The sequence below is a fragment of the Saccopteryx bilineata genome, chromosome 4, assembly GCF_036850765.1.
Source record: "Saccopteryx bilineata isolate mSacBil1 chromosome 4, mSacBil1_pri_phased_curated, whole genome shotgun sequence".
Taxonomy (NCBI): Eukaryota; Metazoa; Chordata; class Mammalia; order Chiroptera; family Emballonuridae; genus Saccopteryx; species Saccopteryx bilineata.
The window spans coordinates 53,152,563-53,176,041 of NC_089493.1; the positions used below are offsets into that span (position 1 = coordinate 53,152,563).

The 23,479-nt window shown below is 42.5% G+C and overlaps 1 protein-coding gene across 1 annotated transcript in view; it reads right to left on the reverse strand.

Moving 5' to 3' along the window:
• MAP2K1 (mitogen-activated protein kinase kinase 1) overlaps nt 1-18,809 on the reverse strand; it is a 99,578-nt gene extending 80,769 nt beyond the window's left edge. Inside the window, exon 1 of the mRNA XM_066273211.1 lies at nt 18,224-18,809. Within this exon, the coding sequence (XP_066129308.1) occupies nt 18,224-18,303 (80 nt within the window). The 5' untranslated portion in view covers nt 18,304-18,809. The remainder of the gene's footprint in view (nt 1-18,223) is intronic.
• Nucleotides 18,810-23,479: the final 4,670 nt, after the last annotated feature.

The following is a 23,479-nucleotide window of genomic DNA, read 5'->3' on the forward strand; positions in this document are numbered from 1 at the left end:
ACCGGGATCCACCCGGCACGCCCACCAGGAGGCGATGCTCTGCCTATCCAGGGCGTCGCTCTGTTGCAACCAGAGCCACTCTAGCACGGGGCAGAGGCCAAGGAGCCATCCCCAGTGCCCGGGCCATCTTTTGCTCCAATGGAGCCTCGGCTGTGGGAGGGGAAGAGAGAGACAGAGAGGAAGGAGAGGGGGAGGGGTGGAGAAGCAGATGGGCGTTTCTCCAGTGTGCCCTGGCCGGGAATCGAACCCGGGACTTCCGCACGCCAGGCCGATGCTCTACCACTGAGCCAACCGGCCAGGGCCTGTTCCCACCCTTTGAAGTCCTCTCCACCCCTGCCTTTGTGCTCACAGGACAAACAGGCACTTTCCTGGATACCCTGCCATCATTCTCATTTCTGTTTTTAATCTAAGCACATTCATGCTCGTGACTAACATTTCTTTCGGAAAACCCCCAAAACTTTAATTTCTCAGTTTCTAAAAGACAACTTTCTAAACCATGAGTCTGTTACAATGAAATCAAACATCACATTTAGGCTTCCTAAAAATACTACCCCAGCACACTGCCTCCTTTCTGTTCCCACATGGCCATCCCCCAAATGCAAACACATATACTTTAGACTGTCATGTAGATACTGGAGGGTATAATTTAAGTGGCTTTAATAACATCTACTGAAAGAACATTTGCATATTATTCTTTGCTTTACTTCAAAACTAGGCTCCAAACTGGAGCTTTTAATGAATTTCAGAACTAAATATGTAAATATGTGGATGGCAGACACTGACAAAATTCAGACAATATTTTTTTTATTTTTTTTATTTATTCATTTTTAGAGAGGAGAGAGAGAGGGAGAGAGAGGAGAGAGAGACAGAGAGAGAAGGGGGAAGGAGCTGGAAGCATCAACTCCCATATATGCCTTGACCAGGCAAGCCCAGGGCTCTGAACCGGCAACCTCAGCACTTCCAGGTCGATGCTTTATCTACTGCACCACCACAGGTCAGGCCAGACAATATTTTAAAATGCATTCAATCTACCTATAACATTGGCATCTTTTTCTATTTTCAGCAAAAGTCCTTTTTGTCCATCTCTCAGCCCAGTGCCTGGTGTATATTAGGTATGTATTAAACAACAGTTAAAACAATGCTAATACATCTTCATCTTCTTAACACACAAGTTAGAAAAGCTACTGTAATCTTAGTCACAATCGAAGTCTATTTGACCTCAACACAAATGCCATTCAAATCAACAGCAAATAACAAGCAGCTGCTCTCATTCAAAGCATACATACCTCTGTCACTTGACCTGGTTTGAAGTTTGTCTTCTTGTTTGGAAGACAAATGGTTAGCAGCTGCAAATTCAATTACCAAGTGTTTGGTAGGACAGCTCTCCCTTCAGGAGCGCCCTGCCTTCCCGCCCCTTCCCCTTCTGTTTCCCCCAGGCATTTTCCCTTTCCCTTTCCCTCTCCCAAGCTCCAGGGGCCCTTCTTCCGCATCAGTAACTTGTTTACTGAGCCCCTTTCTTCTACTCTAACTAAACTTCCTCACATTAAAAAATAAATAAAATTAAATTTAAAAAAATATATACACATATACATATACATATACATATATACATATGGTTGATAGTAAGGCAGAGAATGAACGAGAAGGAATCAAAGTGCTATATTTAATATATTAACTGTGGAATTTCTTTCCAACAAACATCTTTCATTTCCCTAGGGAAAACCAATCCAGACATCCCCTTTGAACACAGGGAAACACAGGGCAGTACTTTGGGAAGAACCTATAGAGATTGAAGGCCAGGCAAAATGGAGAGTAGGGGAGTCACTCCTTTTGCATCTCTCCATTCTGTTAATTTTTCTTTAAGGGAAGAGTGTGGAGTACAGGAAAAGCCACTAGTCCAAAGGCCTACATTAATCAGATGTATGACAATGAACAAGTTACTTTGTCCCTCATTGTTGGGCAGATAAAATATATATATTATGCTCACTTTGTTAAAGATGGCGCTGCCCACGTTTTAGAGAGGAGAGCAGAGAGAGGCCGTGTGGAGGAGGCCAGGAGAAGCAGCCAAGATGGTGGAGTGCTGAGTGAGAAGCCAGTTAGTGCAGAGTTTGTGCAGGGAGAAGGAAGGAGATGGGGAACAGAGGTGAATAAAGCTGGTGAGCTAGAAACCTTTGATTCTAGGAAACTCAGATAAGTCAGTAGCTTTGTGAGCACTGGAATGTGAGTGGGTTTTGGAGCCCAGTGTGTGTTTTTACTTGCCCACCGGGTGCAAGCTAGGATTAAAGATGATGGCCCATCAGTTTTTGGCTCCGTTGTTTCTTTACCGACTGTCCGAATCCAATGCAAACCTGCATGGGCCAGGCGGCTGTGATGGTGGCCCTGGCTACTGGCTTTTCACTCATTTTCTCCTTCACAAAACAAAGATGCAAAAATCAAATAAATTAATATTGATAGAAGGGTAAAATTGGATAACCTCTAGGCACTAATGGATTTTCTGCAATGATGGAGGTGTTCTCATCTGTGCTCTTCAAGACAGCAGCCAGAGTCACATGTGGCCACTGGGCCCCTGAAGGGTGCTAGGGCAACTTAGGAGCTCATGTTTAAACTTTGATTTAAAATTAAATAACTACATGTGGCTAGTGGCTACAGTTTTAGAGTGAAACTCTAAAAAGAACTCTAGCATTTTATTCAATCTTTGGAGGGCATGTGGGAAAAGCATGGGTGTTAGAGTAGGTCAGATCTGGGTTCTAAATTCAGCTCCACCACTTATTAGTTATGAAATCTTGTACAATTACTTAACTCCCTGAACTTCATTTTCCACAATAGAATATTATGACCTTTCTTGCAGAATTCAGTGCAAATTGAAGAAAATGGGTGGAAATACTCGAGATAGACCTTCGATAAAAGGTAGTTATTTTTCTAGTTATGATGTCCTTCAGGGTAAGTTTTCTGTCTTTTGACTTCATCCTACTGTTCTTCCTTATCTAGGACCCATACTTAATTGCTCTACAAATGAATAGCTACAGGCGCAGCCCTGTCTTTCAAGAAAGCAATTTGCTCAGGAATTATTCCAGGCCCTCAGCTATGAGTGAGCCTTCTGTAATCCAAGTCCTCTACGCCTCCGGAACTGCCGATTTCCGCTTACCCTGTGTTCCACACCAGCACTCAGGAATTCACAAAACCCCTCCCTGCGATTGCCTATGAGCTGAAACTTTCTGCAATGCAACTAAAACACCTGTTGGTGGTTTCTAGTACTTTCCTCACTAACTCTCCCCTTGACTTCCCCTAATAAATATTTCATGGCCTTTTTAAAATTTAGAAATGCTTATGACTACTTTCTTTTTCAAGTGTTCAGTATACAGTATTCAGAAATACAGTAAACTACATTTATGGCTAACCCAGCATTAGTTTGTTTAGAAAGTGTTCCAGTAAAATAATAAAAGTGTTGCAATCTCTATTTAAATTAATATAATGTGCTAAGAGCCTGGTCCAAATGTTCCACTTATCCTTCCTTTGGTAAATGTAACTTTTCCATGGTTTAAATGACCAGTTTCCATAAGTGAACACAAAATGACTAAGGTAAGCAGGATAAATTTTTTAGTAGTAATAATCGTTGGAATGTTAAACTGCTCTCATTTCCCCACCATTCCACAGACTGGGGGAGAGGAGAGGGCAGGAGGGGAGAGAGGAGACAGGGAAGAGGGCCAGTCAGAGAGAGGCACGCTGAAATACAGGTTAACAATTTGGTAGGATATCAATCTGAATTTAAGTAAGCCATTAGACCAGCGGTTCTCAACCTGTGGTCGCCTAAAGCCATCGGAAAATACATAAAGCATATCAGGTATTTGCATTCCGAATCATAACTGTAGCAAAATTACAGTTATGAAGTAGCCACCAAAATTATTTTTTGGTTTGGGGTCACTGCAACATGAGGAACTGTATTGCAGGGTCACGGCATGAGAAAGGTTGAGAACCACTGCATTAGACAAAGGTTAGCTTGGAATTCATGCTAACTTCTGAGGCCTCCTCCAACAAGGACATTCTTGAAGGATCATTTAGTGAAGGATAGTATTAAATTAAATAGGGAACCCTGGCTGGTTGGCTCAGTGGTAGAGCATCAGCCCAGCATGTGGATGTTATGGGTTTAATGTCAGGGCACACAGGAGAAGCGACCATCTGCTTCTCCTCTCCCCTCCCTTCCTTCCTCTCTCTTCTCCTCCCTCAGCCATGGCTAGATTGGTTCCAGGAAGGTGGCCGTGGGCGCTGAGGATGGCTCCCTGACCCTTGCCTCAGGCACCAAAAAAATGGCTCTGTAGCTGAGCAATGGAGCAACAGCCTGAGATGCACAGAGCATCGCCCCCTAGTGGGCTTGCCAGGTGGATACTGGTCAGGGCGCATGTGGGAGTCTGTCTCTCAGCCTTCCCTCCTCTCACTAAAAAGTGAAAAAAATAAATCAAATAGGGCAAGTAATTTTGAATCTGGCCTCACAAATATAATGAAATTCTCATCTAATTATGTGAAACTAACCTGGATATGTAAGTTATAACTCAGTAAAAAAGGAAACATAACCTGGATCCAGATAAACCTGCAAATACGACAATATGATTGCTAACTCAATTGTGTCTTCTAACAACTCCCCAAATTTCAAGATCTAACATGAATCTAGAACCCACGTGGATTATTCGCTCAACTCGATTGTTCCACTTTGTCTAAAAGTAAATGCACCTGTCTGACCTGTGGTGGCACAGCGAATGGAGCATCAACCTGAAACGCTGAGGTAGCTGGTTCAAAACCCCTGGCCTGCTGGGCCAAGGCACATATGAGAAACAACTACTTCCCAATCCTTGCCCCCACTTCTCCCCCTCTCTCTCCCCACTCTCTAAAATGAGTAAAATCTTTAAAAAAAAAAAAAAAAAAAAAAGTAAATGCACTTAAGGGGATTCATGATTCTGAACTTTTCTTGGTAACAGTAAATTCAAAATAGGTCAATTTCAGAAAAGCATTCATTTCAAGGGGAATTTTGTCTGGTTATTTTGAAAACCACTGCTTTTAAAACTAACATTATGAAGCTTAAAAACAGGCCCTCCTCCTAAGGATCCTGGACTAAAATACCCTTTCCTCCCCCCATTTCCTTATTTCCCTTTTCCCTCAAACACCTAGAGAGTGGTAATATAGAGAAGTATCTCCTCCAGAGCTTCCGGATATTACTTGAAAAGAGCTTTTATAAAATTTTTTAGGATATTGGATAAAGTTACCAAAATTCAGGGTTGGGTAAACTTGGAAAAATTTCAAACCACGTAAGTGTCCCAAATGAAAGCATGTAATATACACACCATAAGAAAATAAGTGGGGATAAAAGTTCAACCACTTCTTTTCACTCCAGTGGTGTGAACTCCTGGGAAGTTCCTTCCCCTCTCTGAGAAGTTTTCTCCTCTCACAAACAAAGGCACTGGGCTCCAGGACTAAGGGCCCATGCAGCCCTAACAGGCTCTACTTCTCTAAAGCTGGGCAGCTGCTTCCTTTTTCATGGCTTCTTGGAAAGAGGAGAAAAGTTCCTGGCCCAGAAGGTTCTTGGGAAGCTTCATTATACTTAATAGCATTTCCCTGGAATATAAGAACTGCTATTGAGAGCTATGAAAGATGAGATAGCTATAAAATATAAAAGGAGTTGAGATGAAAAAATGGCGTTTTGCAGATGACACTAGTAAATCTAGAAATGAATATACAATATATTCAACCAAAAATTACCAGATACAGTAAGTAAATTCAATAAAACTGCAGGATATAAACAATTCATATAAATCAAACCATAGTTAAGATGGAAATACAAATTTTAAAAGGAAATGCTATTAAGTATAATGAAGCTTCCCAAGAACTTTCTGGGCCAGGGACTTTTCTCCTCTTTCCAAGAAGCCATGAAAAAGGAAGCAGCTGCCCAGCTTTAGAGAAGTAGAGCCTGTTAGGGCTGCATGGGCCCTTAGTCCTGTATTTTAAAAGGATAAAAGTGGTTGAACTTTTATCCCCAAATTTTAAAATACATTGCTCTGGCTGGGCACCTCAGTTGGTTAGAGCGATGTCCCAATACACCAAGGTTGCAGGTTCGATCCCCAGTCAGAGCACATACAAGAATCAGCCAACGAATGCAAAAATAATGGAACAAATCAATGTTTCTCTCTCTCTCCCCCTTCCTCTCTCTAAAATCAACTTAAAAAATAAAAACTTTAAAAGGTTCAATCACAACAGCATCAAAATGTTACGTATTTGAAATATTAACTCAGGACACAAAAGAATTAATCAGAAGAAGCTGTAACACCATCGCAAGTGTTAATGGAAAGGAATACCATACAAATTTTTAAATGTTTCTTTAACCTTACCAATTAATAATTTAAAAAAAGAGAGACTATCAAAACTGCATAAGACTTAAAAGAAAATTTTAGAAATAGAACAAAATACTATAAAGACCAAATAAAGATAAACCTGAAAATATAACAGATTGATAATAAATCATATTTAACAAACTCCAGTAAGATGCTAGAACTCATTATGGAAAAGAATTAACTTAAACCCATACCTCACACCAACCACATTAACTCAATCATCCCATCTGGGACAAAAGTTAACCATATAAAGAAGAGAAAAGACTAGAAGAAAATAAAGGCATACACTCCTGCTAGTTATGAAGAGATGAAATATGTCTAAATACTAAAAATAAGCTACCCCATAAAAAATGACATGCTTTCGAAGATAAAAAATATTTTTTTTCTTAAGTAATACAACATAAAAGGAAAATATCACAACGGGGCAATGTAATAACCACATAATTTATAAAACTAAAATACAAAGCACACTGACCTACTGCTTCAATTAAGTCAGGAGACAAGTAATTGTGTGTGGGTTAATATAAGACATGAACAAAGGAAAAAAACAAATAAAATACAAAGCATATAAAAATTATTCAGACATATTTTAAAAAGTAGTCAAAGGGGAAGAAAAGTTTGCATAGACTTTTCAAACTGTCCAGCTGGCACCACAAAACCGTCCCACTTACCGCTCTAGCTTCATCTCCTGCGACCTGCACGGGTGCAATAGGCACACTAAAACTACTTGCTGGCTCCTCCACACATCCCAGGTTTCCCCACTTGTGTGAAGTGGCTCATCCTTAGCTCTCTTCCTGCTTCCCCCACCCCCATTCCCATGGAAATCCTAGCTATCCTTCAAGACCCAGCTCAAATATCATCTCCTCCATGAAGGCTCTCCTAATCTCTTCCACTGAATGTGCGTCTTCCTCCTCTCAATGAGCGCCCACAGTACTTTCTTTGTACCTCTTCTTTTAGGGCACTTTTCTTATTCTGCAGCCATTTGTTTCCTTCTCGTGCCTCTGTAACCTCTTCCTCTTACATGAGATTTTAAGATCCTTGGAGGCAAAGACGGCCTTACTCACCTACCTAGACTTCTAGCATAGTGAATTACATTCAGTATGCAGTCAATACATATAAAACTGAGTTGCTGAAATACAGAAAAATATTCCCATTTCAAAAATACAGCCTGGCTAACAGAAAGTAAAGCAGATTGACCTTTAAAGGAGCCCATGTACTGTCTATTAAACTATCAAAAAAATCACTAAACTTAAAAAAAAAAAACCCACAACTTCCTAAATCTTCAGGAAACAGTTCAAATATACATTGTAAACTACTATCTTTTTTTGGAACCATATTCTGTTAATGTGTAACAACAGCAGTAACATGGTTCATTGCCTCTGATTCTGTGTATGAGGTCATCTACAAAACAGAACAAAATATATTGGTTCAGAACATTTACAAGAGTATCAATGAAGTAATGAAAAATCTGGAAGCCATCTGAATAATTAGCAAAATGTCATTTGTGAAGCCAGACCCTATCAAAGTGTACTCTTCAGCCAAAAATAAACAAGTATGAGGATTGTGTGTCTGTGTAAAAATTGGGGAAAGTAGAGAGACTCATCAACTGATCACAACTAACTATTGATTTTTTAGAGAGAGAGAAAAATATTGATTTGTTGTTCCACTTATTTATGCATTCCTTGGTTGAGCCTTGTAGGTAGGTGCCCTGACTGGAGATCAAACCTGCAACCTTCGCGAATCAGGATGATGCTCCAACCTACGGAGCTACCCAGACAGGGCAAAAACAACTATCTATGAATATAATGGAAAAAACAAAAGTTCAACTGGAAAACTTAATGTTTGTAGGTTCTTTCTCTAAAGAGTGTTTATATATTCAAAATTTTTGAAAGTTGTGCTTAAGCAGGCAAATGTTCAAAGACAGAGAGAGGAGAAAAGAGGTCACTATCATTGTCCACTTCTTCTTCAACTCCCATGTAATCCTCTTCTTAATCTGACTCCCTTGCTGACATCAAAGCAGGATGCCCCTGGGATCTACACCAAAGAAACTGGAGGCAGGATCAGCATTTTTAGCAGTGGGCCCAGCACCAGAATTCAGAGAACACCTGCTACTTTAAAACAAAACGCCATTCATTGTGGGAGGTGTTAACTTTGCAAACAGGTTTGTGAGCCTCCAAACAGTTCTCCTGGGCTTTCAGGCAACAGAACCAGGACACAGTACATAAAGTAAAACCACAATCAAGTGTCAGTAAGAGACAAGGATGATTTTTCAAAATTGGCAGCTTCTGGAACGAAAAAACAGAAACAAAACCCTAAGCTTTCTTCTTAGGTTCACTTCTTCTTCCCAGCCTGTGGGTTCTGTTTTCTCAAAGACTCACCATTGCTTGACCTATGCTTCCTTTGGATATGCTGGAAATAACTACCAATTCATATAGACAAAGCTAGCAAGAAGTTTTTTGGGGCCTGACCAGTTGGCTCAGTGGTAGAGCGTTGGCCTGGCGTGCAGAAGTCCCGGGTTCGATTCCCGGCCAGGGCACACAGGAGAGGCGCCCATTTGTTTCTCCACCCCTCCTCCCTCTCCTTCCTCTCTGTCTCTCTTTTCCCCTCCCACAGCCCAGGCTCCACTGGAGCAAAAGATGGCCCGAGCGCTGGGGATGGCTCCAGGCGCTAGAGTGGCTCTGGTTGCAACAGAGCGACTCCCCGGATGGGCAGAGCATCGCCCCCTGGTGGGCGTGCCGGGTGGATCCCGGTCGGGCGCATGCGGGAGTCTGTCTGACTGCCTCCCCGTTTCCAGCTTCAGAAAAATACAAAAAAAAAAAATTATTTTGGCGTTCTCCACTCTACCAAAAATTATTTACTTGGTATCAAGGTTATGAGGCCCAGGGGTCCAAAATGGTATGGTCCCTGATAATCAAGAAAGCATTATAATTAAAAATCATATTGCATTTAATGTGATGTTTATTATACAATACAGGCCAGAAATTCAAAAGGAGAAAAATGTGAGTTAACATTAAAAAGGGCATAAGACTGCCTGACCAGGTGGTGGCGCAGTAGATAGAGCATTGGACTGGGATGCAGAGGACCCAGGTTCGAGACCCCCAGGTTGCCAGCTTGAGCGTGGGCTCCTCTGGTTTGAGCAAAAGCTCACCAGCTGGGACCCAAGGTCGCTGGCTCGAGTAAGGGGTTACTCAGTCTGCTGAAGGCCCACGGTCAAGGCACATATGAGAAAGCACTCAATGAACAACTAACGTCTCGCAACGAAAAACTGATGATTGATGCTTCTCATCTCTCTCCGTTCCTGTCTATCTGTCCGTCTATCCCTCTCTCTGACTCTCTCTGTCCCTGTAAAATATAAAAATTAAAAAATTTAAAAATTTAAAAAAAGGGCATAAGACTTAGGATGAATTTTGTTCTTTGGGTACTTTTAAAAAATGTATTACGAATTTTTCCAAACACACAGAAAAATGGAAAGACTAGAATGGTGAAAATCATAAACTAATCAACTTAACTGAACAACTGTGAACACTTGCCCCATTTGCTTTATGTATGTCTATTTTTTTGTTTGTTTTTTTTATAGACAGAGAGAGAGTCAGAGAGAGAGAGGGATAGACAGGGACAGACAGGAACGGAGAGATGAGAAGCATCAATCATTAGTTTTTCATTGCATATTGCAACACCTTAATTGTTCATTGATTGCCTTCTCATACACAGCAGACCGAGTAACCCCTTGCTCGAGCCAGCAACATTGGGCTCAAGATAGTGAGCTTTTGCTCAAACCAGATGAGCCCTTGCTCAAGCTGGCAACCTCGGGGTCTCGAACCTGGGTCTTCTGCATCCCAGTCCGACGCTCTATCCACTGAGCTACCACCTGGTCAGGCTGTATGTCTATTTTTTGCTAAACCATTTCAAATAAGTTATATGCATCACCTATGAATCACAACACTCTCCTACATAATCATAATATATACTATTATTACATCTTTAAAAATAACAATAATTCTCTATTCAAATATCCCTAATTGTTCCAAAAGTACATTTTATAGCTATTTCAATTTTTTGATTCAGTACCCAATTGAGGTCCATGTATTCCATTCAGTTGGCTGCTCCTTAGCATCTTATCCCAGAACAGCTACCACTACCCACCACCACTGGCCCCCTTTCCCCAACCCCTTTTTCTGTGACACTAAAATTTTATTTATTGATTTTTAGAGAGAGGAGAAAGGGTGGATTGGAGTAGGAACCATCAAGTTGTTGTTTCTTTTTATGCGCCATGACTAGGCTAGCCTAGGGTTTTCAACCAGCAACCTCGGCATTCCGGGTGATTGCTTTTCCACTGCACCACCACAGGTCAAGTCCTGTGACATTGACTTTCTAAAGAGAGTGGATCAGTTGTATTGTAGAATGTTCTATATCCTGGATTCGTCTGATTGTTTCCTCCTAGTGTCATTTAACTTGTTCCTCTGTATTTGCTATAAATAGGAAGCTATTTATGGCTTGATTATATGCAGGATTAGGTTAGATTTTAAAGGAGGGACAGACAACATATAAAATGTCCAAATCAACCTAACTTATCAACATTTGCAATTTGGTATCAAGATCCAAAGGGTAAGAGCCTGACGAGGAGGTGGAACAGTGGATAGAGCGTTGACCTGGGACGCTGAGGACCCACGTTCGAAACCCTGAGGTCACCAGCTTGAGCACAGGCTTACCAGCTTCAGCATGGGGTCTCAGGCTTGAGAGTGGGACCACAGACATGACCCCAGGGTTGCTAGCTTGAGCAAGGGGTCACTGGCTTGGCTGGAGCCGCCCTCCACCCCCATCAAGGCACATCTGAGAAGCAATCAATGAGCAACTAACGTGCCACAACCACGAGTTGATGCTTCTCATCTCTCTCAATAAATTTAAAAAAAAAAAACTAAGAGTATGAGTCAGGTTTCTGAGAAGAAATCACAGCTGGCATCTATTTGGCTAGCACTCCAGTAATCATAAAGTGCTCCCATGCACATTAGTCCAGATGATGCTCACCTGGCCCAACTTCCCTCACAGGTTTGTTATATAATCATTCTTACTCTACTAACGAGGAAAACTGAGGGGGTTCAGTGAAGTTAAATGACAAGCCCAAGGTATTGGGGACTGAAAACCAACAGGGTCTTTGCAGTTTAGATTTTGGGGGGACAGAAGTGTGGGGAACTGGCAGTAAGCTGACAGTCTGCCCAACCCCCACTTCACTTGTTCTGTGAAGTTGCTAAAGGCTATTTTTTTTCCACGCTTTCAAGCTGGCTGTGGTGCTGGATTGTTTATACTCATCCTATCCCCCACATCCCCTGGAAAGACTGGAGGTAATCCTTTGTTTTGTGAAGTTAAGATGTCATATATATATATATATATATATATATATATATATATATATATATATATATATATATATATATATGGTGGGGGTTTTCTACACTTGGTAGAATTCTTGGGTTGCCTTGGAAATGTGATCAGTGATCTCCTTGATTTGCTAATGGCAAGTAGGGGGGGTGGAGATCTCGCTCTATTCTTGCCATCAGCATGCAGAGGCCTCTCGATCCCATCCTTTTTCTCTTTAAGCCTATTTTCTTTAATTCCATACTGTTCCCACTCAGGACCTGGAATTACTAGCCGCGTGGGTTCGTGGCAGGAAGTGTTATATTAGACAGTGATCAGGATGTCCTCTGTGTGGAGACATTTGAGCAGAGGCCTGAAGGAAGCGAGATATGTGGGTATCTGGGAGAAGAGCATTCCAGGTTGAGGGAACAGCATGTGCAAAGGCTCTGGGGACTAGGCCCACCCTACTGCGGAACAGTACAGAGAATAGTGTGGTTAGGCAGAGGGCATGAATGAAGGGGACAGTGGAAGAAAACAAAGATCCTGATTAGGTAGGACTGTGTAAGCCATTAAGGTAGATTTTACAAATCATTACTATCTCTACTTTACAAACAAGGAAACTGAAGGTCAAAAAGTACAAAGAACTTGCCTAATGTCAAAGAACAAATGAGGTTTTGAGAAGTACCCTGTGTTACTACTGAGATTTTTACTCAGGTCCCAGGCTTCTCCTGTAGAGATTTAAAGTATTCTTTAAAAAACAAAGAAACAGAGGCCCTGGCTGGTTGACTCAGTGAACAGAGAGTTGGCCTGGTGTGTAGAAGCCCCAGGTTTGATCCCCAGTCAGGGCACACATGAGCAACGACCATCTGCTTCTCATCCCCTCCCTCTCCCCCACCTCTCTCCCTTCTCTCTTGCAGCCAGTGGCTCAATTGGTCCAAACACTGGCCCCAGGCAGTGAGGATAGCTCAGTTGATTCCAGCATTGGACCCAGATGGGGGTTGCCAGATGGATCTCAGCTGGGGTGCATGTGGAAGTCTGTGTTATCACCCCTCCTCTCAATAAAAAAAATAAAAATAAAAATAAATTGAAAGAGGCCCTGGCCAGTTGGCTCAGTGGTAGAGCATCAGCCTGGCGTGCAGGAGTCCTGGGTTCAATTCCCAGCCAGGGCACACAGGAGCAGCGCCCATCTGCTTCTCCACCCCTCCCCCTCTCCTTCCTCTCTTGTCTCTCTCTTCCCCTCCTGCAGCCAAGGCCTCATTGGAGCAAAGTTGTCCCGGCGCTGAGGATGGCTCTATGGCCTCTGCCTCAGGCACTAGAATGGCTCTGGTTGCAACAGAGTGATGCCCCAGATGGGCAGAGCATCGCCCCCTGGTGGGCGTGCCAGGTGGATCCCAGTCGGTTGCATGCGGGAGTCTGTCTGACTGCCTCCCCGTTTCCAGCTTCAGAAAAATACAAAAAATAAAAATAAAAAAAATAAAAAGTATGTAAATGTGTGTTTCATCTTGGAAGGAAAGGCAAGGTGCCTTAAAACCCCGGAATCCCCTTTCTGAGTACATTCCACAGGGAACTCTCACAAGGATCCAAAAGGAGCTATGGTACCAAGACAGTGATGGCTGCACTGTCTGAGGCAGCAGGGGTGGGAAACAATGAAGTGATCTAATTCTAGCAGAATAAGTAAAATGTGGCACATGGACATGACTGACTGCTCTGTAACTGAAATAATGAACTAAATACACATAAAACATCATGAATAGAGCTCAGAAATATGCTATCTAACTTTCAAAATAAAAAGACACTCAAAAGTTTGGGGTGATCACTTCTTTTCAAATATTCTGGTTCTCTTCCAAGAAGACCCCCACCTGAGGATCAGTGTGGCTATGTATATACTTTGGCCAATGAAATGGCTGCGTTAGAGACATGTTTCACTTATGGGCCAAAACTTTGAGAGCCAAAATGTGGTTCACAAGACTCCCTTCTCACATAAGCATATTTCTGAGATGGTGCTACCATCAGTCTGGTCTCTGATGGAATCTGATCAACAGAGCTTCCCACTGACCTGCAAGTATGTTAAATTAATAAGATTTTGTGGCTGTTACCTCAACATAATCTAGTCTATCCTGATTAATGCAGATTTATAGTACAATATTTTTAATTAAAAATGAATATAATCAGAGTATATAATATGACTTGATATATACATATATAGCAAAATGATTACAATTGAGCTAATTAACATATATGTATGTCTCTTTACATAACCATTTTTTTTAATATCGTAAGAACACCTAAAACCTAGTCTCTAAGCAAATTTCTAGTATTCAATACAGTAGTATTAACTACAGTCATCATGCTGTACTTTAGCTCTCTAAATTTATTCATTCTACATAACTGCAACTTTGTATCCTTTGATCAACATTTCTCCACTTCTCCCACCTTTCCATTCCTATTAACAACCTTTCTACTCTGCATGTGTGTATTCTATTTTTTTAGATTCCATATATAATACACAGCATTTTTCTTTGATTGCTTTCTCATATGTGCCTTGACCAGGAGGCTACAGCCGAGCCAGTGATCCCTCACTCAAGCCAGCAACCTTGGGCTTCAAGCCAGCAACCTTGGGCTTCAAGCCAGCGACTTTGGGCTCAAGCCAGCGACCATGGGTCATGTCTATGATCCCACGCTCAAACTAGCGACCCCATCCATGCTCAAGCTGGTGAGCCCATGCTCAAGCCAGGGATCTCAGGGCTTCAACCTGGGTCCTCTGCATCCCAGGCCAACACTGTATCCACTGCGCCACCACCTGGTCAGGCTCCAGGTCTGGCTTATTTTATTTAGCATGTCATCCGGGTTTATCCATGTTGTTGCAAATGGCAGGACCTCTTTCTTTTTTAAGGCTGAACAGTAGCACAACAGCATTCAGCACTCTAAACACAGAAATACACAAAACAATATTATCACCTCCCAAAGGTACACATATACAACAAACAGGTGGAATTACAAAACCATATGTTAAATAACCTAGAGTGGGTAAGTGGTGTCTGTGAAAAAGAAAATGGGGATATGAAAAGGACAGTAAAATGGAAAATAAAAGAAAAAAATGAAAAGGTATAAAAAGGTTTGTTAAATACATTGTACAAATATTAGAAACCATTCACTCAACAAACACTGGTGCAGTAATTATGTGCCAGGTATTGTATTCTAGGTACTACTTACAGAGCAGTGAGTCAAAAAATGGCAGTCCTATGCTTATAGTTTATCATATACAAAAGAGAGATTTTAAAATACCCTACTAAAAAAGTATAGACAGTGAACGAACATCATTTAAAAATGAGGTGACATGAGGCCCTGACAGGGCAGCCCAGTTGGTTAGAGCACTGTCCCAATATGCCAAGGTTGCAGGTGCAATCCCTAGTCTGGGCACATATGAAAATCAACCAATTAATGCATAAATAAGTGGAACAACAAATTAGTATTTCTCTAAAATTAATAAAAAAATTTTAAATCATAATTAAAAATGAGGTGACATGAGAAAGAGGGATATACTTTAAATTAGGTGGTCTGTGCACATCTCTGAGGAAGTGGCATTTAAGAGAGGTGAAGATTGCCTCCTTCCTAGTTTTGGAAGAGGCACGGATGATTCAGTCCAGGCAAAAGGAACAGCATGTGCAAGGACCTGGTGAGTGTACAGACCTTCCCATGGAGGAAGTGAAAGAGGACCAGAATGGTAGAAGAAAAAAGCGGCAGGAAATACAATTAAAGAGATGGGGGGAGGGGAGCCACAATGTATAGACCACTCCTAGTGATCTCATAGCCCAATATAAGAAGTCTGAATTTTATCCTAACTTCAGTAGGCCCGTGAAAACATTTTAAACAGGGAAACATGATCTTATTTCCAATTTATTCATTCTAACACTTTGCACCCTTGCAATATGATCATAATTTTTGTAAAACTTGCAAAATAAGTTTTTAATTGTTCCATTGATTTGAGACAGAGGAAAGGGGAAAGAAGGAGAGAAAGAAACATCAACTCACCGATTCATTTATTTGTGTATTCATTGTTGCTTCTCATCCTTACCCTGCCCAGGGATGGAACCCACAACCTCGGCGCACAAGGACGATACTTTATCCACTGAACCACCTGGCCAGGGCCAGTATTTATTTCTTCAAGGACCTCCTAGAACTTATATAAACTTGGGTCCCATATAACCTAGCTCCATCTGAATGGGGTAAGTGCTACATTAGAGGTAAATCCCAAGGTGTCAGGGAGCCACAGAGGAGAATCAACCTTGACAATTCAGTATTAAGAGTTCTTTACTGTCAATGGATTTCTTTTCTTCTTTAGTTTACATTGTATGATACTGTTCAGAATTGTGCCCTGGTCTAAATCACAGAAATCATGAGAATAGTAGCTTTGCTTGAGAAACACTCTAGATGAAGATGTATAGCTCTTCCCCTGTCTGTACCAGGAAACGTGGTGGGACAGTCCCTGTTTCTCTCAAGCAGCCTACACAAAGATGCCTCCTAATGTAACACAGCAATGAGTCATGGAGGTAGATGCATATGCCACAGAAAATTAAGCAAAGGAGAGTCGAGTCGTTTATCCAGAAGCCAAGGCACCTTAACATACATCTCCACCACCAGGAATGAAAATTATCTTCTAGTTTCTTTCAGTCTTCTCAACATTTAACCAGTAACAAAGGCACCAACAGCTAACATCTATGGAAGATTTACTATGTATTTGCTTATTTAATCTTCTTAACTGCTCCAAGTCAGTTGTATCATTAGTCACATTCTCAAAGGTAAAAAAAACTAAACTTAAGCCTTAGAGATTGAAAGATTTGTCCCAAGCCACAAAACCACAAGTAAAAGAACCAAGCTTCAAACTTAGCCTGATTTCAGAGTCACACCTCTTAACCACTGTATAGAATCTCCCAGTCCTACCCAAGTTTTTCTGCCATCTACACAAACCATGGCATTTTCTTCTTTTCCTTCCTGTACTGTTTTCTGTTAATTAAATTTCTCCCCTTTACCAGGAATACAGTGATGTCACAAGTAACAACAGCATGACAACAGGTACCACTTTGTACCTTCCTCCAAATCACATAGAACATTCAGCCAGAATCAGGCCACAACATTCAGCCAGAATCCATTGTGGTCAAAACAAAAGGTCAAAAGTTTGACCTGAAAACAGTGCTGGTTACTAAGGAATCTTAGTCTCTGGGGGTTTCGATCTATTTTAAGAAGTTAAAATTTTGTAAACTAAAACTGAACAAATGTTTGCAAAGCAATCCACTGTCCTGTACATTTCAACATGCAAAACAGACACTACAGTATCAAAGAGGGCTTTTTGGGAACAGGTGTAAGGAACTTGTCTGAGCTCACACCACAGGTCCATCAATGACCTTATCATCTTTGCAAGGATGGACATTCACCAAGCCAACAGGTCCCTGGAATATTAAAATCCAAAGAGGAGAAGGTTATAGAAATTACCAAAGGGCAGGAGGTCTAAGCCTACCTACTCTATCCATTTCATCAGCTAGCTTCCTAAAGTCTCCACTGCTCAGCTAAAAGATTAAGGAACCAAATCTTTTACAGTTGTTTCTCCAGCTAGCAGGGTCTTTCTCCCTCACAGTCTTTCTTGTCCCTTACCCAAAACCCAAAAGAGTTGAGGGAGCTCAGAAAACACCATGAAACAATCTCATCATTATTTAATGTAATAGAGTGCTGGCTACTGAACAACACTGGAAGCTGCAAAGATGGAACATCTCCCGTGTAGTGTCCATGGCCATGGTGTTTATGTCTCAGGTCGGGAGTTTGGAGCTCATGGACCAGGTGAGGAGGGATTTGATGAATGAATGAATAAAGTCAGATGAAGAGGAAGGCCATCCCCTGTGAGACCAGTTTCCAGGAAGAAGGGCAAGGACTAGGAACCCCCAAAGTCAGCAACGGAAGATCCACCGGGACGTCAGTGTACACACGCCCCCGCTGGCCAGGCAACGGGCGGCAACGAGGCAGTCCGCGCCCACAGGTGTCAGGCACCAAGGTGAGGATGCTGCTAGCTGGTCCCAACTCCACTCCATACTCTGAGCCGGTCTAGAAGAAACTGATGCGATCTTAATTTTTCCCAAGACATATGCCCTTCTCCCCATCACAGGCCAGAATGCAAGAGGTTCGCATTTAGAAAACAGCTGGGGAGGAGTGGTTGAAAAACCAGTTTTTCTTTAATTTTCCAGTAGCCAGGGAAGACGGAAAGGGTTGGGAAAGGGGGGAAAATCGAGACTCGCAAGGTCCACCGACTGGTCTGAGTCAGGAGCACAATCAGTGCTTAGTCACCGATACCTCGGCGGCCGGGAGTTCTTCGCCCCAGCCGGCCCGAGACGTACGTGACGAACTCGAGCGGAGCCCAGCGCGCGGCGCACACCCGACTCTGCTCCAGCACCCCCGCTGGGGCCTCCCCAGCCCGGCCCCGCGCTCGCCGCCCACCCCTGACTTACTCCGCCGAGCTGGTCCCGTTAACCGCGGAGCCGTCTGGCGCCGGGTTCAGCTGGATGGGCGTCGGCTTCTTCTTGGGCATTCTGAACCCGGGAAAGTCGCTCCCAACTCCGAGGGGAAAGCGGCCCCTCTTGCTTCCTCCTTCAGCAAAGTCCCGCGCCCACCGCGCCGCGCCAATTCGGGGCCGCGAGCCCGGGGATGCCTTCGGGGGACAGCGCGCCCGGCGCGGTCCCGTCAGCGGCGAGGGGCCGGTGGCGGTCTCGCGGGACCCCCGCCCTACTCGCCCAGGGCTGGGCTCGGCGCGCAGGGAACCAAAGGGCTTCCCAGCAGGCGCAGTTTGGCAGCCCGGGATTCCCTCCTTATCTCGCTCAATCAACGGGTCCTTCGGGCTCGAGCGGTTCCGCCGCACACGCACCAGAGCCCTGCTCCTGCCACAGCCCAGGAAAGTGCAGCTGCCACGGTCGCCCGATTCCCAGTCGCTCCGCGCAGCGGCCCCTGGGAGGGACTAAGAGGCGGGGGAGGGGGGAAAGTTCCCCCCCACCCCCCTCCAGCGGGGCAGATGCCTTTTCCACACACCCACTCGGCCCCGCCCCAATTGCCTCGCCGACAGCCAATGCGAGCAAGCCTCAGCGGCAGATGACGCGGAAATACGTCACGGGGGCGCGGCGCGTTGCTCTGGGGGCGGAGTCTGGAACGGGCTCCACAGTGCCATCTACTGGCCGAAGGCACCCGGGTGGACCCACCGGGAAAGGAGGTTGTACATCCTGACTCCCAGAGAGAGCGGGAAAAATGAGTTTGTACTGGCCGGTACCGTGCTGCCTGCCTCCTCTGTGGTGACTGGAGTCTCTGGACTAAGTTACGTTGACGGAGATGAAATAACAATATAAAATAAGAAAAAGGACCCCTTCTCATGTACAAAGGAAGGGCAGCGTGGTGGAATAGAAAACTTGTTTTAGAGACTCCGTGCCTCCTCGGCACCTATCAAACTGGCATATATATATATATATATATACACACACACACACACACACACACACACACACATACACATTTAAAAAAATACTTTCACTCAATAATTACAGCTCTATGAAACTTTAAGTATTAAGATGTGAATTAAGAGCTTAATAAAATAAAAGGGGCACAATGCCTCTTCAAAATGCACATTCGGTGTTCCCCATCCCCTTGGCCCTTCCTCAAGTATTCAGTCCTGAAGGCATTAGCTGTACGGAACAAAGTAATGTCTGCACCTGAAGGTCCAGAGCAGGGTGTCAGCCACGCAGCAGGGAAGGAGGCTATAGAAACCCAAGAGGGTGAAAAGGGCACCAAGGAGGCAGCCCTAGAGGGGGATCTTGTAGCCCTTGAGCCAAGTGGGTAGGGCAAGGCATCCAAGAGAGGGAAGCGTGGCAGCTTTGGAAGTCTAACTGTAATTAAAAATTATAAAGCCACGTTCCTCACTGTGGGAAAAAGGAGTTTCAAATCAAGAAAGGAAGGAGAGGTCTCTGGCCCCATAACTCTGTTAGTTAGAGCATTGTTTTAAGTGCACAGGTTGCGGGTTTGATCCCCAGTCGGGGCACTCTGGGCACACACAGGAACAGATTGATGTTCTTGTCTCTGCCTACCTTCCTCTCTCTCTAAAGTTAATGAAATAAAACATTTGAAAGATAGAAAGAGAGAGAGAGAGAGAAAGGAAAAGGGAAAAGAAGAAAACCCTGTGGTGTTATATTAAAATTGGAGGTATTGGTGTGAACACATAATTTTCATTATATAGGAAAAGATAATGTGTGAATGTGTGTGTCAGTAGACATGATTCTGTATTTATGCATATTAAACATGTAAACTTTCATACCAGAGTAAAATAATAAACACTAAAAATTAATTGAAACTAAAAAAAATAAAAATAAAATTAATTGAAACTAACTTTTTTAGAACAGTGTATATTGAGGAGCAGGACAGGCTATCAGAATTCCAGTATAGTTTTATATTTGCTAGTGTAAATGAATACTAGTAGAATTTTTAGCAATTAATTAAACTTCTCAAGGCCTCGTTGTCACCCCTTGAAAAATATGAAATTCCTCCAATACTGAAATATTATGATTCTACGAATACTGCTGAGGTTCGACCTTTATTGAGTAGTGTTCTTAAACGCTCATTGTGGCCTGCGTTTCAATCAAGAAATGCCCTGATGGTTTAAATTAGCAGAATAGTCCAAGATAGGAAAGTTTTCCTCATTTCTATTTCAGTTTTATCTACTTTTCCTGAACACCTGACATAAGTGCTGACCATACAGATAAGAATAAGACTCTAATATGTATGCATGTGAATTAGTGACTACCATGTGATAAAGACTGTGCATATTAAGCTGGACCATATTAAATTGCCATGTTTGCAGGTAACAAATGCTTGGATACTGACCATTTCATATGGGTCATCCCATAAGTACATAACAGAGTGAGATCACAAATATGAGGAACTAAGAAATACAAGGTACCTCACCAAGTGATGGCACAGTGGATAGAGTGTCAGACTGGGACAAAGAGGACCTGGGTTCAGAAACCCCAAGGTCACCACCAGCTTGAGCGTGGGGTCACTGGCTTAAGCATGGGATTATAGACATGACCCTATGGTCACTAGTTCAAGCCCAAGGTTACTGGCTTAAGCCCAAGGTCACTGGCTTGAGCAAGGGGTCACTCGCTCTGCTGGAGCTCCCTAGTCCAGGCACATATGAGAAAGCAATCAATGAGCAACTAAGGGGCTGCAACAAAGAATTGATGCTTCTCATCTCTCTCCCTTCCTGTCCCTATCTATCCCTATCTGTCCCTCTCTCTGTCTCTCCTTCTGTCTCTCTGTCTTTCTGACTAAATAAATAAATAAATAAATACCAGGTCAACCAATGATGGAAATATATCATGAACAGAGAACATTTAACTTAATCCTCTATAAGGTCCAAAATCAAATAAAACAAATCAAAGAGAAAGAATGAGCATGAATTTGAGAAAGACCTGGGTTAATTCCAGTTCTGCCTTAGGCTGGTTTCTTTATCTCTCTGGTCCTCAGTTAACTCACCTATAAAATAATAATTATACTTTCCTGACCAGGTAGTTCAATTGGTTAGAGAATTGTCCTGAAACGCAGAAGTTGCCAGTTTAACCACTGGTCAGGGCACATGCAAGAACAGATCAGTGTTTCGATCTCTCTCTTGCTCCCTCCCTTCCTCTCTCTAAAATCAATAAAATAAACATTAAAAAAATTATACTACTGCCTGACCAGGCGGTGGCACAGTGGATAGAGCATCAGACCTCAGAGGACCCAGGTTTGAAACCTCAAGGTCGCCAGCTTGAGCGCAGGCTCATCTGGTTTGAGCAAGGCTCACCAGCTTGAGCTCAAGGTGACTGGCTTGATCAAGCGGTCACTCGGTCTGCTGTAGCCCCCCCCCCATCAAAGCACATATGAGAAAGCAATCGATGAACTACTAAGATGCTGCAATGAAGAATTGATGCTTCTCATCTCTCTCCTTTCCTGTCTCTCTGTCCTTATCTGTCCTTCTCTCTGTCTCTCTGTCTCTGTCACACACACACACAAAAAATTATACTACCTAATGTCACAGATTATTATGACCATTAAAATGAAATTGTGAAAGAACAGTGCCCAAAATACAGGAGCTACATAAATGGTGCAGGTGGTAGGTCTTATCATGTAAATACAATCTGCTGGAAGAAGAATAACTGATAGAAGCTTTCTGAAAAACAATTTGGTTTTCAGTAATTTCACCCACTTTGACTCAGGAATCCCTTTTCTATGAATATCTTATAAGGGAATTCTGAAAGCTTTGTAAAAGAATGGCATTATTTAAATAGCTAAAATCTGAAACCACCTAAATATTCAACAAGAGGGAAGTGATTATATCACATATGATATATCTGTATGATGGAATATTGGACAAGAAAAGGCTTTCCTTTTTAAAATTTTTTTTAATTTATTCATTTTTTAGAGAGGAAAGAGAGAAAGAGAGAGAAGGGGAGGGGGTGAGGAGCAGGAAGTATCAGCTCCCATATGTGCCTTGACCAGGCAAGCCCAGGGTTTCAAACCAGCAACCTTAGCATTCTAGGTCAATGCTTTATCCACTGTGTCACCACAGGTCAGGTGAGAAAAGGCTTTCCTCCCAGAGTTTTCAATCAGTAGACAATTTTTTTAGCAACCCTTCTGAAATATTACCTATTCTCTTATCAAGAAAAAGTGATTTGCTTAATGTCAACCTCTGTTTATGTCAACACAAAGAAAAATGAAAGTGATATGAGCCAGCATTGGGCCATTACTATTTTTGGTAAAATCTAGTAGGATATAGACATCTAGGAAATATCCAGGACTTCCAGTTACATAGATTATTTAGTAAAGAGTGATAGGGACAACTGGCTGGCCATTTGGAAAAGAAGTGAAGGTGGACCTCTAGTTTACGTGATGTGAAAATGAATTCCAGGTGAATCAAAAGTGAAAACACCGAAGTACTGGAAAAGAACATCAGAAAGTAGTTTTTAAATCTGAAATAGGGAAAGCTTTCTAAGCAAGACACAAACCCCCAAAACCATAAAGGTAAAAGATTGCTAAAATTAACTTCAAAAACATTTAAAATTTCTCCATGGGGAAAAAATGCCTTATACAAAGACATAAGTGCACAAGTGACAAGCTGAGAAAACAAATGATTGCTACATATATAACAAAAAAATCTAATTTTTTGAATATAAAAAGAACTCTTTAAAAAAAAGGGGGGGGACCAACATAAAAATGAGCAAAGCACATCAATAGTATAGGTAGTTCATAGAAAAAGTTTTCAAATATATGGAAAAATATTCACTCTCATTTATTAGAGAAGGGCAAATTAAAATTAGATATATGGCCCTGGCTGGTTGGCTTAGTTGGTTAAGAACATCATCCCAAAACAACAAGGTTGTGGGTTCAATCCCCACTCAGGGCACACACAAGAAGCAAACCAAAGAATGCACCACTGAGTGGAACAACATATGAATTCTTCCCTTCCCCCTCCCTTTCTCTCTCTTTCTCTCTCCGTCCCTCTAAAAATCAATAAAAATTAAGCCCTGGCTGGATAACTTGGTTGGAGCTTTGTCCCACAGCACAAAGGCTGCCGATTCGATTCCCCAGTCCCGCACATACAGGAGTAACTCGATGTTCCTGTCTCTCTCCCCCTGACTCTCTCTCTCTCTCAAAAAAAAAAAAAAATTAGATATCACCTTTCACTTATTAAT